Genomic DNA, 15,159 nt, shown 5'->3' with positions numbered 1-15,159 from the left:
AAATAAAATAAAAACCGAATAATACAAAAGAATTCGAGAAAAAAACAAAGTAAAACCAAAAGCATAACGAAGAAAAAGTTCAAAGAAAATTAGTGAAAAAAACGAGCTATAACTAAGGAGACAAGAAAAATCAACAAAAACCGATGAAAAAACATAGAAAAACAAAGGGGAAAACAAAAAAAAACCGGAGCAGAGCGAGCGAGCCTACATCTTCGCTCGAGCGGCACGAGCAACAGCCCTGATGGGCTGGCCTGGTTCGCTCGCGCGTTGGTGATTCTAGTTGGAATCGATACGGGTGAGATATAGACTTGAGGGATGAATTGGATGCATCGTTTTATTCAAATACAAACCATAACAAACTAGACCTATAGTTTTTTATGCTGTAAATTGCAACAATGGTTGTATCTAAAAAAGAAAAATGACCTCACATTTGTTTTCCCCACCAGTAGGAAAAGAGATCTCTGTAATAGAAATGAAATGTTCTCACGAATCAACTCAGCATATTGTCCAAAATGACTAGCAAGAACTATTGCTTTAAAAAAACTCAGCATATGTACAAATTTGAGGTTCCAGTTAGGTGCGTTTCCATGTAACTGATTTCCTTTTTAGCGATGATTCCTATAGAGCTTGTCAGTAAGGGAAGGGGCACCCGGCCTTATAAAATAAAGCCCCGAATGGCTGGGTCAAACATAGTCTCACATGTAACCTAGTAAAATACTAGTACTCCCTCCGTTTTTATTACCCTGCATATTAGAGTTGACTGAAGTCAAACTTCATAAACTTTGATCAAGTTTATAAAAAAAATATAAATATTTACCATAACAAATCTATATGATGCGAAAGTACATTCAATAATGAATCTAATGATATTGTTTTGTTATTATACATGTTAATATTTTTGTCTATAAATTTTGTCAAAGTTTACAAAGCTTGACTTTGACCAAAGCTAATATGCGGAGTAAATAAAAACGGAGGGAGTACAAAAGAGAGCAATGATGGGCATAGCAGTTCACGACACATGGTCAAACGACGAGCACGCAGACTTGCGCAACCACATACCGGAGCCTAGTTAGCAGTATCAACCGTCGGCATGAATATCTTTAAGCTCCCTTAACGCTTCCACCGACGCTGCTTTGTCCTTGGTTTTCCCCAGGGGAACCCAAAGCCGTCAATGTGAAGTACGTAGAATTTGACCTGTAAATTTACGGGACAAGAAAGTTCTGTGGTACAGTTTGTGTGCACAAGAAGTCTTTGAACACAAATGTATACAATTAGGTCAGAATGGATTAAAACTAAGATGACTTGATGACTTGAGATGCCTAGAATATCACTCAATTGGTGGATCGAGGTCTGACCAAGGTTTACGATTTTGAAATAGGGTGCATTGCCTAAAAGAATGCTAACACCACTAGTTGTGTTATACCCTTTAGTAGCCATCATAATTTCTTCAAGAAATAATGACTTAATCACTCTTGCGTACAAAATTGCTCTGTGACCACTAGAATAAAGAACGAATCCAGCTCCGTTAATCATATCTTCCACCGAATGTCAACTCTAAGCAGATCATATCTTCCACCGAATGTCAACTCTAAGCAGTAGGTAGGTCAATCATAAGCAGTATATAGATCAAGTTGATATTATTCACTACGGTAGCTCCTCGGCCAGCGTATTTCCTCCCATGTGATGTGCCATCTGGCCCCTCTTAAATCGACACTAATTAATACACAATGTGCAACTCCTGATCAACAAGATTAACTGTATAGGTGGATGGACTAAGCAAAAAAAAAAACTGTAAAGATTTTTCAGGTTTAAAAAAACAGTTTTGCTAGAACTCATCTAGATGAGATATAATTTGGTCTCATTCACTTTTTATAGCCATTGGATGTGATGCTATAAGATGCGTGTGTGCTGACGTGGGTTGTATCTATTCTTGTTTTCAAAGTGAATGAGACCAAATTATATCTCATCTAGATGAGTTCTAGGTACTCCCTTAAAAAAGCAGGGTTGGCATCAGACATGAGCATTTTAAAAAGGTGATGTATCCCGCCAATTATATGAGCCCTGAAAGTCGTCTTTCAAAAACTAGCTAGTTTTAGCATTCTTTTAGATAATGCACCCTATTTCGTAGTAAGCACAATTCTTTGCAGTGAGTAAATTACCATTTCACTAGCTGTGCATTTTATATAAACAGAAGTAATTTTGCAAAAGGCCGATAATTACCAAATATAAGAAGTAATTTGATTCATCAACACAAAGGCCGATAATTACCAAAATGACACGAAGGCTTGATTGAAATGCATGCACGCAATACACGACCTCACACAAATTAAGGATCAGGGGTTATATATATCCAAAGTAGGAATGTACATATCATATGGCTCCACCAATTGCAATCAAATGGCACCGATCAAGCACATGCAACAGCTCCTCGCATGCAAGCATGTGCTGCACTACCACCCCGAAGACTATGCTAATTAAATTGACTTGACTTGATTAAAACTATATGAGGTCTCGACCATCCGTTGTCATCTTCTAGATGTTGCTGTAGAAAATAGACTGGTATAGATAGATACTCCATTGTTTGTCCACCACATCATAAAATTCCTATTGTGTCTCATCGCCTGTATCAGGCTAGGTACGATACCCACAAGGTCAGAATTCACATACACGCACGCTCATTCGCATGCTAAGCTAAACCAGCGCCACACCAGTGGAGACCGATCGAGTTCCAGCCATGGCTGAGCTCGCCGGGGGTGCTGTCCGCTCGCTGTTGGGCGTCATCCGCGACGAGGCTAAGCTGCTGGGGGGTGTCGGTGGTGATGTGCAGTTCATAAAAGAGGAGATGGAGAGCATGAACAGCTTCCTCCTGCACCTCGCCAGGAAGACACCCCGCAACGGAGAGCACGATGTGCAGGTCCGCACGTGGATGAAGCAGGTCCGTGACCTTGCTCACGACTGCAGCAACTGCATCGACGTCTACCTACAGCGCGGTGATCCGGCAGTCTATCGCGCCAGAGGAATCCTGCTGGGTTACGTGTGGTGGGTGCCTTGGTTCATCAAGAAGACAGTCGCTCAGCACCTTGCAGCCACCCAGCTGAGAGACCTCAAGGCCCGGGCGCGTGACGTTGGCGAGCGGAGGCTCAGGTACGGTGTTGAGGTCCCGGCCAAGGCAGACTCCGATAAGCTGGTGCTGCCGGAGGCAGCGGCGGAGTCATCACCGTCATTTCAAGCTGCTGCTGCGGGGATTGTAGCTGAAGGAGACTATGACTTGGAAGAAGACTACTACTGGGCGACAAGTGATGATCCACGAAGGGAGCAAGCCTTTTCCGAGCCTCGCATTGTTTTCAAGTGCACCAAAGAGCTAATGCACTGGCTCAAACACCAACACATGGGTGACCCATTCAAAGCCATCGCCATTGCAGCACCAGATGAAGAGGATGGAAGGGATATTATTAATCAAGCATTGCTTCATAATTCCATCAAGGAAAAGTTCGACCACATCTTCTTTTTAAACGAGAAGATGTTTATTTTTGAAGCAGCAACACCTACTGCGGGGGAGAAGACGTCTTACACTTGCCTACAAGAACCCTGGGATTTTCTTGGTGACATCCTGAAGGAGCTGGAAGGGGAAGCCGACGAATCGGTGGAAGAATTTGGCGAGGAAGAAGTCAACGAGAAGATTGGGAAGATCGAAGAGTACCTGGAAAAAGCTGGTAATAAAGGTTACCGGGTTGAACCCTTAGGAGTACTCTGTGGCATCTTGCGGGTGCTGCTCCAGGACGCCACTGCTGGTGAGGATCCAAATCAAACCGAGGAACAGATCCTTAACGAGACAGCGGATAAGATGAAAAACTATCTTGAATCAGGGGGTGCAATGGATTCCTGCAGGATCGGCGTTGAGCATTCCCAATACATAGCCATCCTGCAGGAGCTGCTTCCGAATCAGGCCACCACACTGGCAAAGGCAGCCACAAATAAACTGGCTGGCGAGGATTATATCGTGAAGAATATTAAAGACATCACGCTGAAAATTCAAGTGCATATCACGCCGGAGCTCCTGCCAGTGTCACTTCACCAGCAAGATAAATCAGTGGAAGAATCAGGCCAAGACCACCTGTCGCTGCCATGGGGCGAGGAGGACTGCAGGAAGAGGATTGAACAAGTCCTAGAGAAGATCAAAGAGCATCTGTTGATTCAAGAAACCGTGGGGAGGGTTAGAGAGTATCTGAAGGATACAAGGACGCTGGTCATTCTCCACGATGCCTCTGGCTACAAATGGGATGAGACCGCAGAGGCCTTGCAAAATTTGGGTTGCAGTTCAATGGCAGTGATAGTTACCACAAAATACATGCAGGGCTCCAAGGACTTCTGCTATGGGACGGAACCCATCGTGTACTCTTCTATTGAATACTACCACAAAACAGCGCTCCAACTTACAAATCGGCGTGTGAATGACGACGAGAAGTACAGTGCTGAAATCTTCCATGAGATCTTGGAGAAATGTAGGGTGGATGAGTTCAGCCTGAATATGTTCATCCATGCTCTATTTGCCAATCCAATGAGGAGCAGAGAAGAACTGGGCAAGCTGAGCAACAGCCTCGTGTTTGGAGGTTCTGCGAAAACTAGTACGAATGGCTACAAGATGATCAAGTTCTCCTACAGCGATCTGCCTAGGGAATACAAGACATGTTTGCTATATCTAGCCATCTTCCATGAAGGTGAGAAGATAAACCGTACAAGGTTAATTGGGCGGTGGGTTGCGGAAGGACTGATAACTAGACAAGACTGGTCCAGTTCAGTAAGCCAGGCTGAGCATTGTTTGGAGGTACTTGCCGATCTATGGCTTGTTTGTCCTTGTGATGTTGGTGCTGCAGGGAAGGTCAAGAGCATTACAGTGCATCAACAAGTGTACAACTTCATCACCATGATGGCCAGGAAAGTACACATTCTGGACACACGCCTGTCTCGGCACCTGGCTCGCCACTTCTCCATTCTCAGCAACATCAGGCTCCGTCCCTCAGATAGCATCCTCGACTTCTTGAAGCAACCATCCCGTGCATCATCTCAGTTGAAGCTCGTCAAGGTCCTGGATCTGGAAGGATGTGCATCCCTGGGAGATAACCAACGCTGGCTCAAGAACATCTGCACCTCGTTAATACTGCTCAAGTATCTGAGCCTAAGGAACACAGATGTCACTCAGCTGCCCAAGGAGATCAACATGCTCCAGCAGCTGGAGGTGTTGGACATCCGGGACACTCCAATAAATGCCTCCGCCATAAAACACCTCATGCTGCTGAAGCTGAAGCGTCTGCTGGCTGGTCACACTGGTGATGCTAGCATACTTTCCACTGTCCAGATGCCTCACAAGGTCAGAAAAATGACAGACCTGGAAGTGCTGTCCCATGTACAGGCTTCAAAACATCATGCTACAGAGCTGAGAGAGATTGGCCAGCTATGGCAGCTGAGGGTGCTTGGTGTGGTCATTTATGATTGGAAACCTCAACTTGAGAACTTACTCCAAGGGATCAGCAATCTGAATGAGTGCCTTAAGTCATTGTCCATCGAGATCAGGCCTCCGCCTGCCAGCCAGGGTGCTACTCCTCCTGACGTACCTGCAACCAATGCTATGAGCGCACACTGTAAGAACACACCCAAGCTTCTTGAAAGCCTGAGCATCAGTGGAGTCACAAAGTATGGGCGTCTTCACCCATTGTTCACCAGAGGCTGCCACAAACTTGCCAAGGTAACTCTTCATAACACCTTCTTGGACCAGGATGATATGGAATCCCTCGCACATTTGCCCAACCTACGCGGCCTCAGGCTCCGGCACATTAATTTACACACTGAGGGCAAGCTTATAATCCAGACCAATGGGTTCCAAAATCTCAAATATCTTACTATTGAGGGGGGTGGCATCACAGACATCAACTTCGAACAAGGAGAAGTTCCTAAGCTTGAAAAGATCGTCTGGCTCATCGATGTGATAGAGTCTCTCTCAGGAATCAACAACCTTCCCAAGTTGAAGGAAATGGTGTTCAGTGGTGCGGTCAGGCTACCAAATCAGGTGAAACAAGCTATAGAAGCACATCCAAACTCCATCGCAATAATGGAATATGGCATTGAGGCCAAACAGGCAAGTGCATCCACGGTTCCTTGATTGTGCCTGCCATTAAGTTTAACTATGCATATGTATACACATCAGTTTCTCTTTTCCGTTTCAACCCACATGCACAATATTCCAGTATCTTTTGCATGACGAGACTGCCACTTCATTATTCTTGTTACGTTTAACAAAACCAAACTATTAATGCCAGATTGTTTTTAATCCTCTATAGTTTTACAATTCCCAATTTAAGATCAGTACTGCATCGAACTGAAACCTATATTCCATTGGTTTCCAAAAAATATCCATCTAAAGGGCTCATGGTTCATATACACTCATAGTGATGCATATGTCTTGCTTAGCTATTTACTAAACCAGTCTTAATATTTTTTTCAGGCCCTTTATTTACAGGATGGTGGTACTTTGATGCCTTCTACAATCTTGTTACCAGTTGAAAGGAAGTACTGATGGGCTTAATTCATCTACGGAAGAGAGGCAAACAAATGGTTATTTGTTTTTTCAGCAATACAGAAGAAATTAAAAAAAGTCATTTTCTTGCATTGTAGCGTTAGTGGTTTGTTCCTTGAATCAATGTGTTTGAAAATCCAAGAAAAGTTGTAAAATGGAAAAAGAAGCGTTCGTATAATGCATTGCCTTTTCTTAGTCTTTGATAAACAAAAAAAAGTGTACAACAAAGCCTTTAGTCCCAGACAAAAAAATGTGTGTTTGACTTTATTTTATTTCTCCTTTTTTGGGGTGGAGGATGGGGCTGCAGGCGTTAGCTATTTTTTTCTTACATACTCTTCTCTTTTTTTGTGTGTTTATGTGGGTCGGGGATGGGGGGTGGAACTCCGCCTATGCCATTTTAAGATAACACTTATAATTGCATAGCCGGTCCCAAGCCCGGAAAAAGGAGGAGGGACCAACCATGTGTTCATAGAGGGTAAAGTGTGGTGTTGACTCAGTCATTTTGTAGTAAAATGAAAAAGCGTTCTATTTGCAAAGAAGGAAAAATCCTCCAAAATTCAAGCCAAAGAGGATTTTCGATTTGGCCACAGCTTCAAAAAAGTGAGTATCGACACAAACTCATTTCAATCACCATTTGAGCCTTCCTAAATCGTTTCTTTCAACCATTATATAACCTATATGTTCGTCAGACTTTACATAATGTTTCCTGTACATGGGCCTAGAGCATTCATGTACTGAATCGTGTGTCCATGGTATGGTCAGTGGCCTGAAGCCTATATGTCTACTTGTCTTGTGTCCTCGCCCATTTTACGAGCATTTTCGCCTGATTAACCATCGTGATACATGCTTGTACTTAATTTACACTGCTGGTCCATGTGAAGTGTACAACTCTAGCTGGTCACAAGTATTTATCCATATATGGATGTTGTGTTTGCAAAAAGAGACTTATGATCTGTTGATTTCTGCAGGTGGCGGTGATGAGACTATTTGCAGCAGCTAGCAACGGAAATAACAGAAGTCCACCTTGTTGCTTGGCAATGCTGGCCAAGTGATCTCCCAAGGCATTTCCAAAGAAGACACCTCCGTGTGCAGGTCCTTTCTATTACTGATGCCATTGGTGCATTCCTTATCTGAAGCTTCCATTCATGTGCTGAATTTTCGATTCACTTACCTTCCCCGCAGCGAACGGCAACACCTGGGACTCTGAATCCCTTGTTTTCATTCAGCCTCAGCACCAACACCTACAGGCAGGTTGGTGCCGGCACAATATAGGCAGGAGGACCAAGCTACTTGTTCGCGCAAGCCTTGGGATGACAATGAGCAAAATAAAGTCTGGGATGTAGCATCCTGTGTTGTGTTTCTTATTATTAACATTTTACAAGTGTGTCCATCTGAATTGGGTGGGCATGACATTATTTACAAAGTACCAAATGGACTAACAAGGCAAGTAGCTAGTGCAAAATTCTGATGTTAGTGCAGGGATATAGTTTTTTTTTTTCTGTGTCCCAAAAGCTAAAGCATTATGGGAACTTAAGGTACAGCACTACACGTTAAGATGAATTCATATTCATATCCCGGATGGACATACTTTTCATTATTGTTGAAAGAGATAGAGAGATTGGACGGTCTTACCACTGGAGAATCTCTTGGCAGCATCCATCGTCTATAGGATTCGCAGTCCCATGAGCTGAGCTCCGCCTGAACAAGTGGATGTAGGCAGCTCCTAATTAGGGTTTAATCCCGCGACAAAGAAGAGAGGGGAAATTAAATTGGAAGGGGAAGAGAAGGAGAAGAGCTCACACCTGTGAAATTGGGAGGCGGAGCAATCAATCGGTCGGTGGCCGCCGCCGGGGACAGGCGCCTCAGGTCGCCGGCGCCGCTTCTTTCTCTGTCGTTGCAGTGGAGGAACCGAACAGGGTGAAGTTATTTTTTAGGCAAAACAGGGTGAAGTGAAAGGAGGCCTCCCCTCGCCTAGCCGGGCGATGAAGGTCTATTCCAAGCCCGTAAAGCCTAAGATATCTTTCTGGCATGGAACAAACATGTATGCATTGCATTCTCTACTCTAAAAATACTAGTAATTTTGCACGTGCAATGCACGTGTTGACAAACATAACATTGCTAGACACAAAAAATACTACTCCCTCTGATCCATATTAATTGACGCACACTTAGTACAACTTTGTGCTAAAGTTGTACTAAGGATGCGTCAATTAATTTGGATAGGAATTCAGTTTCAAGGGAACCTACTGAGCTTCTAAATGTCGTTATGATTTTTCACCCTTTCTGTATCAACTGCAGGTGATGCTTACAGCTTTAGGATCACTCTGCTGGAGCCTGGAGGTGTTCACAGGGAGAGCACTAACTGATGATATGTTCAGAAGAGGGTTGAGTCTGCACTTGTTTGCTGAGATGGCATGTCCTGACAAGATATACACATGCAGCCATATGATGATGATGATGCTGAATTGGCTTGCTTAGCTTCTGTTATTAGAATCGACATCCTGTGCAGCACCATTTCATCACATATCTAACACAGCTCTTCGATAGCCGTAAGCAGCCTGAATCTGTCAAGCAAAAAGTGACACCATCAGGCAACCAAGGGAGATGGGCAATTTCATGCAGATGTGAGATATAAATTTATCTTGTACTCCCTGTGAACACCATGCAGTATATAACAGTATGGTACCACATTATAATCAATTAATTTACAGCAGAGATGTACAAATCGTTCGTTGTTGCTTCCCATAAAACAAAGGGCTTCAACCTTCCAAATAGAGGATCAGAACTGTTTTTCTTTCACACAACATGCAGGACAATATTTTGTGATTTTAGTTTCTCGGCTGGGCAGCGATGTAGGACCTCACCGTGCCATCTCAAAGGTACAATCCGGCCGCACTGCTGAGGAGGAACAAGAGCTCACGCCGCAGCTGCCGACGACCAAGAGCCGGCGCCGGCGCCGGAGACCAAGAAATCGTGAGCGCCGCCCGCGTACAACTAAGCGATCTGGAAAATAACTTCAGAACAGATAGCGTTAGTGACTCTGAAATGACACGACAGAGATACAGAAGGTACATGCCGGATCTTGAAAAGGAAGAAGACTTATGCCCACATACCTCGGGTCTCCCGGCAGCTCCAGCTCAAGCAGCTTGAGCTTGTGCTCCAGATTTGGCCGCGGCGGAGACAACCTCCTATCCTCAGAGTCACAGAGGACCGGTATCCTTTCCCCCAAACCCCGTGCTCCGGCGACGCCCAAACCCCTGCCAGGCCCCGAACTCCTCGAAAGGCACCGGCGGCGGCGCGTGCGGGAACGGGTGCATCGGCATGGGCGCATGCGATGGCGGCATGAAGCAATCGGGGGCGAAGAACATGTCGGGGCCGAAATCCCCGTGGGGGCCGCAGGGAAAGACCTCAAACTCGCGGCGCGCCTCCTCCTCGATGAACCGCCGATTTAGAATATCACCAGCATAAAAATGTGTCATGGATTTTTTCTTAAAAAAAGTGTATAAACTATGTAAAAACGTTCGCATAATGTAAAAACTGATTCGTTCCATTAGAAAAATGTATGTGACATTTTAAAGAAAAAAAAGTGATTCAAAAAATGTTCATGACATTTAAAAATGTTTATACACTGTAAAGAATTCCCCCCATCGGTTAATTAAATGTTTACTTCCGTTAAAAAAATATGTGACATTTTAAAGATATATTCATGTGTGTCCAAGAAATGTCTGTGGAATTTTAAAAATATTTAAACAATGTGAAAAAAATGTTTTGTAGTTTTAGAAAATGTTTATTGTCAACAAGAAAATATACAATGTGTTTTGGGAAAATGTTCAGTGTATTCAAAAAGGTCTTCATAACACGTGTTGTTTCGGAGTACATAATGTATTTGAAAAATGTCCAAAGTCTATCAATTTTTTATGTATGCGCTAAAACTATAAAGGTGTACTGAGAAAATGTATATATATGTTAAAAAAACCCGATAAAAAAACAAAAATAAAATTAAAAACCGAACAATACAAAAAATTCAAGAAAAAAGGAAATAAAAAAAGCATAACAAAGAAAAAAGTTCAAAGAAAACTAGTGAAAGAAACAAAATATAACGAAGGAAAAAGGAACATTCGACGAAAACCAATGAAAAACATAGAAGAACCAAAGGGACGAAAAAGAAAAAACGGAGCAGAACAGCGAGCCTACATCTTCGCACGAGCGGCGCCAGCACCTGCGCTGATGGGCCAGCCTGGTTCGCTCGCGGGTCGGTGATTCTAATTGGAATTGGCACAGGCGAGAACAACTAGTTAGCGAGCGCTTTCGTCTTAAAAAAAAGTTAACGAGTGTTTTTTTGGGAGCCTCGCAACGATCAGTGTCACTTGGCGCGCTCTCAGCCATTCGTCACGTGTCGCGCTTTGGGTGCTTCCTCCGGATTTTTTTTTTCTGCACACGTTTTCGGCTTTTTAAACTTTTTTTTTCGGTTTTTTTTGACGTTTTGGTTTTTCATCGGTCTTCCTTGTTTTTTCAATAAAAAAATTTTAAAAAAAAATTTATGTGGAAGAATAAGTTTTTTTTTCATCAGAGCCACGGTTTTGCTTCCATGAGAGGCACGGTTTTACTTTCACGAGAGTCACGGTCGTGCCTTTCGAAAACGAAAAAAAAAAACATCTAGATGGACAGATAGAGAACCATGTAGCATGACAAAACTCGTGTCCGCGGTCTAGACAGACGTGGACCCATTGAAGGTTTAGAGATGCCTACGGTGCGATAGTGTTATAGTTGTGCTGTGAGCATCAGGAAAAGAGAGAAAGAGGAGCGACATGAGATAAAGTGGATTGTTGGCCTTTACGCTGCTATATTTGCATGCGCTCGGATCTCTAGTGCAGGAGAATCTCTTTTCTCTTGCAAGCTCACCGACGCACGAGGCACGAGTGACCGTGGGAGTCAACAAAAACAGTAAGCTGCATGTGCACCCTATATGCCATCCAGATCAAGATCGCCATAACTGGAGTAGTTAATGACTCTACATGTCCTCGCCGAGTCACGATCCATCGATATCATCAGATTGGATCCATGGAGATGGAGAGAGGCGCTACTACCTAACCATTTTTAATTACCCAACAGGTAGTAGTAGTAGTATAATAACCCGGCTCCAACTTTATTTAACCGCGCGTTGCGAGGCCAGCAGAATATCAGTTGCCCTTTCATCACGAGCCCAAGCATGCGGAGCTCCATGGCCTGCTGGTCGCCAACCATGGCGCCGCTGGCAATGCTGCTCGTCTCTGCTCTATTCTTCGTCACCTCCCATGCTTCCCTTCCTATCCCTATCCAAGCTGCCGCCGACGACTTCCTCCGGTGCATGTCGGCGTCCGTCCCAGGCAACCTTCTCTTTCCCCGCAGCTCGCCGTCGTTCGCGTCGGTCCTTGCGTCGTCCGTCCGGAACCCGCGGTTCCTCGGGCCGGCCGTGGTGCGTCCGCTCTGCATCGTCACGGCGACCAACGCGTCCCACGTCCAGGCCGCCGTCGTGTGCGGCCGCCGGCACGGCGTGCGCCTCCGCGTGCGCAGCGGCGGGCACGACTACGAGGGCCTCTCGTTCCGGTCCGCGCGCCAGGAGGACTTCGCCGTCGTGGACCTCGCCGCCCTCCGCTCCGTGCGCGTCACCGTGCGGGAGCCGGCCGAGGCGTGGGTGGAGTCCGGCGCCACGCTCGGGGAGCTGTACCACGCCATCGGGAGGGCGACCGACCGGCACGCGTTCCCGGGGGGCCTCTGCCCGACGGTGGGCGTCGGGGGCCACCTGAGCGGCGGCGGCTTCGGCATGCTGCTGCGCAAGTACGGCCTCGCCTCCGACCACGTCATCAACGCCGTGATGGTGGACGCGGAGGGGCGGCTGCTGGACAAGCAGGCCATGGGGCGCGACGTGTTCTGGGCCATCCGCGGCGGCGGCGGCGGGAGCTTCGGGATCGTGCTGTCGTGGAAGGTGAGGCTGGTGGCCGTGCCGCCGAGGGTGACGGTGTTCACCGTCGTGAAGACGGCCCGGGAGGGCGCGGCGGACCTCCTCGCCAAGTGGCAGGAGGTCGCCCCTGCTCTCCCCGACGACCTGCTGGTGAGGGTGGTCGTCCAGGGGGACAAGGCGAGGTTCCAGGCCCTGTACCTGGGCGCCCGCGACGCGCTGCTGCCGGTGATGGGCAGCCGGTTCCCGGAGCTGGGAGTGAACCCGACGCACTGCAAGGAGATGTCGTGGATCCAGTCGGTGCCCTACATCTACATCGGCGAGGCAGCCAGCGTGGACGACATCCTGAACCGGACCGTCGCGAGGGACTCCTCCCCGAGCAAGTCGACGTCCGACTACGTGCGGCGGGCCATCCCGAGGGACGTGTGGACGCGGATCTTCTCCGACTGGCTGGCGAGGCGGGACGCGGGGCTGATGATCCTGGACCCCTACGGCGGGAGCATCGCGGGCGTGGCGGAGTCGGCGACGCCCTTCTCGCACCGGGCCGGCGTGCTGTACAACGTGCAGTACATGAACTTCTGGGGCGTGGGCGGCGACGGCGCGGCAAACACGAGGTGGATCAGGGACATGTACGCGTTCATGGAGCCGCACGTGAGCAAGAACCCGCGGGAGGCGTACGTGAACTACAGGGACCTGGACCTCGGGCAGAACGTGGTGGGCGCCGGCGACGTCTCGAGCTTCGAGGCCGGTAGGGTGTGGGGGGAGAAGTACTACTCCAAGGCCAACTTCCGGAGGCTCGCCATGGCCAAGGGGCAGATCGATCCCCGCGACTACTTCAGGAGCGAGCAGAGCATCCCGCCGCTTGTTGGCTCGCAGCTGGAGCTGACCTCCGCCAGGAACGCGCCGCACGTTGATGGCGTGAATCCTCCTGGTTGGTGGGCAGTGGGGTGTGGGACAGGCAGTCCGTGTTCAGTCCTTAGCTCTGTCTTGGCTAAACTGATGCCTAGTTTCTTTTAGACATAGCTCATTCTGTTTTACCACGTAGTACTTGTTGGTCTTATTGTCAATGGTGTTTGCTAGCGGAAATAAAGTCTGAAATTATGGTTAGTGTTTGAATAAAACGGAGCGGGATGCGTCCAATCATGGGAGGAGACGAACAAGGTAGAGACGAGCAGCATTGCCAATGCCAGCGCCATGGTTGGCGACCTGCAGGCCATGGAGCTCCGCATGCTTGAGCTCGTGATGAAGTGCAACTGATATTTTGCTGGCCTCGCAACGTGCGATTAAATAAAGCTGGAGCTGGGTTATTAGAGCAACTCCAACGGGTCGACCCAAACGGACGGTGATTTCGTCCGCTTTTTGTCCGTTTGGATCGGCCAGACGGACACGAATGTTTGCTTTCGCATTTGGGTCAGCGCGTACGCTCAACGCTGGCCTGAGACCCATTTTGACGTCGTCAAAAAAAAATGAACACATGCATATTAAAAAAACACCATTAATTAAACATTAAAGCCGGCCACGAAGGCCGGCGAGAGTCCACGCGTCCACATTTGCATTTAAAAAGAAAGAAAACAGACTAAATTACGAGGCGGCGCGCTGCCCTAGGTGTCGTCGTCGTCCTCGGGGTCCGTGAGGTTGATGAGCGTCGGCACCGGCCCGGCCCAAGCGAACGCCGTGTTCCAGAGCGCTGTCATGTCGGGCAGTGCCGGCACGGGGGGGTTGTGCGGCCGCCTGTGCAGGTGCGGCCTGGCGCGCCTCCTCCTCGGCCTCGCGCCGCTCCTCCTTGAGGTCGCGCTCGAGCATCTCGAGGTACTCGCCGTCGCGGCGCTCCTCGGCCACCCTGATGCTGCGCTAGTGCTCGAGGTACGCCTGCTCCTGCGCCGGCGTCGCTCCCATCCAGACCAGCGGGGCGCGTACCCTTTGGCGCACTACTCCCGTCCAGGAGTTGCGCTCGTGGGGACGGCTCGGGCTCCGCCTCCGGCTTGACGGGGGACGGCGGGGCCACCGGCGGCGGCACGTTGTCGCCCGCCGCGGAGAGGACAAGGGCCTGCGCCATTGCCGCCTCGTACCGAGCCTCTTCTTCCGCCTTCGCCCTGCGCCGCTCGTCCTCCTCGCTCTCCCGAAAGACGGCGGCAAGTGCCGCCTGGTAGGCGTCCTTCGCCGCCTGGTCCTCCTCACGGACGACGAGCGCCGGCGGCGGCAACCTCCAGTCGACCTCACGCACGCCCCATCGCCTCGTCTCCTCGTGCTCGAAGGCGAACCACCTCGCTCAGTTGGGTGAGTCGGTTGCGTAGGCGGCCTCGCGGCGCTGCTTCGGCGTCAGCATCGCCCGCCGGCGCCGCACCTCCTCCGCGTGAGCACGAGCCGACTGCTGCGCCGCCGGCACTGGGATCCTCTTTGGATCCAGATGCCAGCCGTGCGGTAGCGTCACGCCGGGATACGGCAGAGGCTGGCGGTGCTGCCAGTGCCACTCCGCCTGGTGCACTGGCACGTTCACGCGCTGCCTCTGCCGGCGAGGCGCCGGCGCCGGCGGAGGCGGGAGGAAAGGGGTGGCGGGGGACTTGCCCTTGGCCTTGCTGCTGCTGGCGCCGGAGAAGAGGCCCATCTCTGCTGTGGTTGTGGTGGCTAGAGTTTGCCGGCGACGAGGGAG

At 48.7% G+C, this 15,159-nt stretch overlaps 2 protein-coding genes and 1 long non-coding RNA gene across 6 annotated transcripts; 2 read left to right on the top strand and 1 right to left on the bottom strand.

The window, feature by feature from the left end:
- Positions 1 to 215: 215 nt before the first annotated feature.
- On the bottom strand, positions 216 to 10,021 carry LOC125535816. Of its 2 annotated transcripts, none has more exons than XR_007294812.1 (7): positions 9,685 to 10,021; positions 9,436 to 9,574; positions 8,881 to 9,135; positions 8,374 to 8,459; positions 8,204 to 8,269; positions 1,060 to 1,194; positions 216 to 743 (listed from the first exon to the last, which is right to left on the bottom strand). It is a non-coding gene; the product is annotated as an uncharacterized LOC125535816 (long non-coding RNA). The 2 variants fall into 2 exon arrangements; XR_007294811.1 differs by having other exon boundaries at positions 218 to 743; positions 9,436 to 9,585.
- LOC125535815 (disease resistance protein PIK6-NP-like) lies at positions 1,188 to 8,266 on the top strand. 3 transcript variants are annotated; one of them, XM_048698885.1, is made up of 3 exons: positions 1,188 to 7,171; positions 7,540 to 7,663; positions 7,754 to 8,266. In XM_048698885.1, exon 1 carries the CDS (start codon positions 2,735 to 2,737, stop codon positions 6,155 to 6,157), a length of 3,423 nt encoding a protein of 1,140 aa, XP_048554842.1. In that variant the 5' UTR covers positions 1,188 to 2,734; the 3' UTR covers positions 6,158 to 7,171; positions 7,540 to 7,663; positions 7,754 to 8,266. The 3 variants fall into 3 exon arrangements, with proteins under 3 accessions (XP_048554842.1, XP_048554841.1, XP_048554840.1); XM_048698884.1 differs by having other exon boundaries at positions 7,540 to 8,266; XM_048698883.1 differs by having other exon boundaries at positions 1,188 to 7,663.
- A 1,696-nt stretch (positions 10,022 to 11,717) lies between the features above and the next one.
- On the top strand, positions 11,718 to 13,616 carry LOC125535814 (berberine bridge enzyme-like Cyn d 4). The gene has a single exon (XM_048698882.1). The coding sequence runs from the start codon at positions 11,781 to 11,783 to the stop codon at positions 13,524 to 13,526; it is 1,746 nt and encodes a 581-aa protein (XP_048554839.1). The 5' UTR covers positions 11,718 to 11,780; the 3' UTR covers positions 13,527 to 13,616.
- Positions 13,617 to 15,159: the final 1,543 nt, after the last annotated feature.

The sequence above is a fragment of the Triticum urartu genome, chromosome 2, assembly GCF_003073215.2.
Source record: "Triticum urartu cultivar G1812 chromosome 2, Tu2.1, whole genome shotgun sequence".
Lineage (NCBI taxonomy): Eukaryota > Viridiplantae > Streptophyta > Magnoliopsida > Poales > Poaceae > Triticum > Triticum urartu.
Note: the sequence above shows the minus strand (reverse complement) of the source record. Positions and strands in the feature narration are given on the sequence as shown.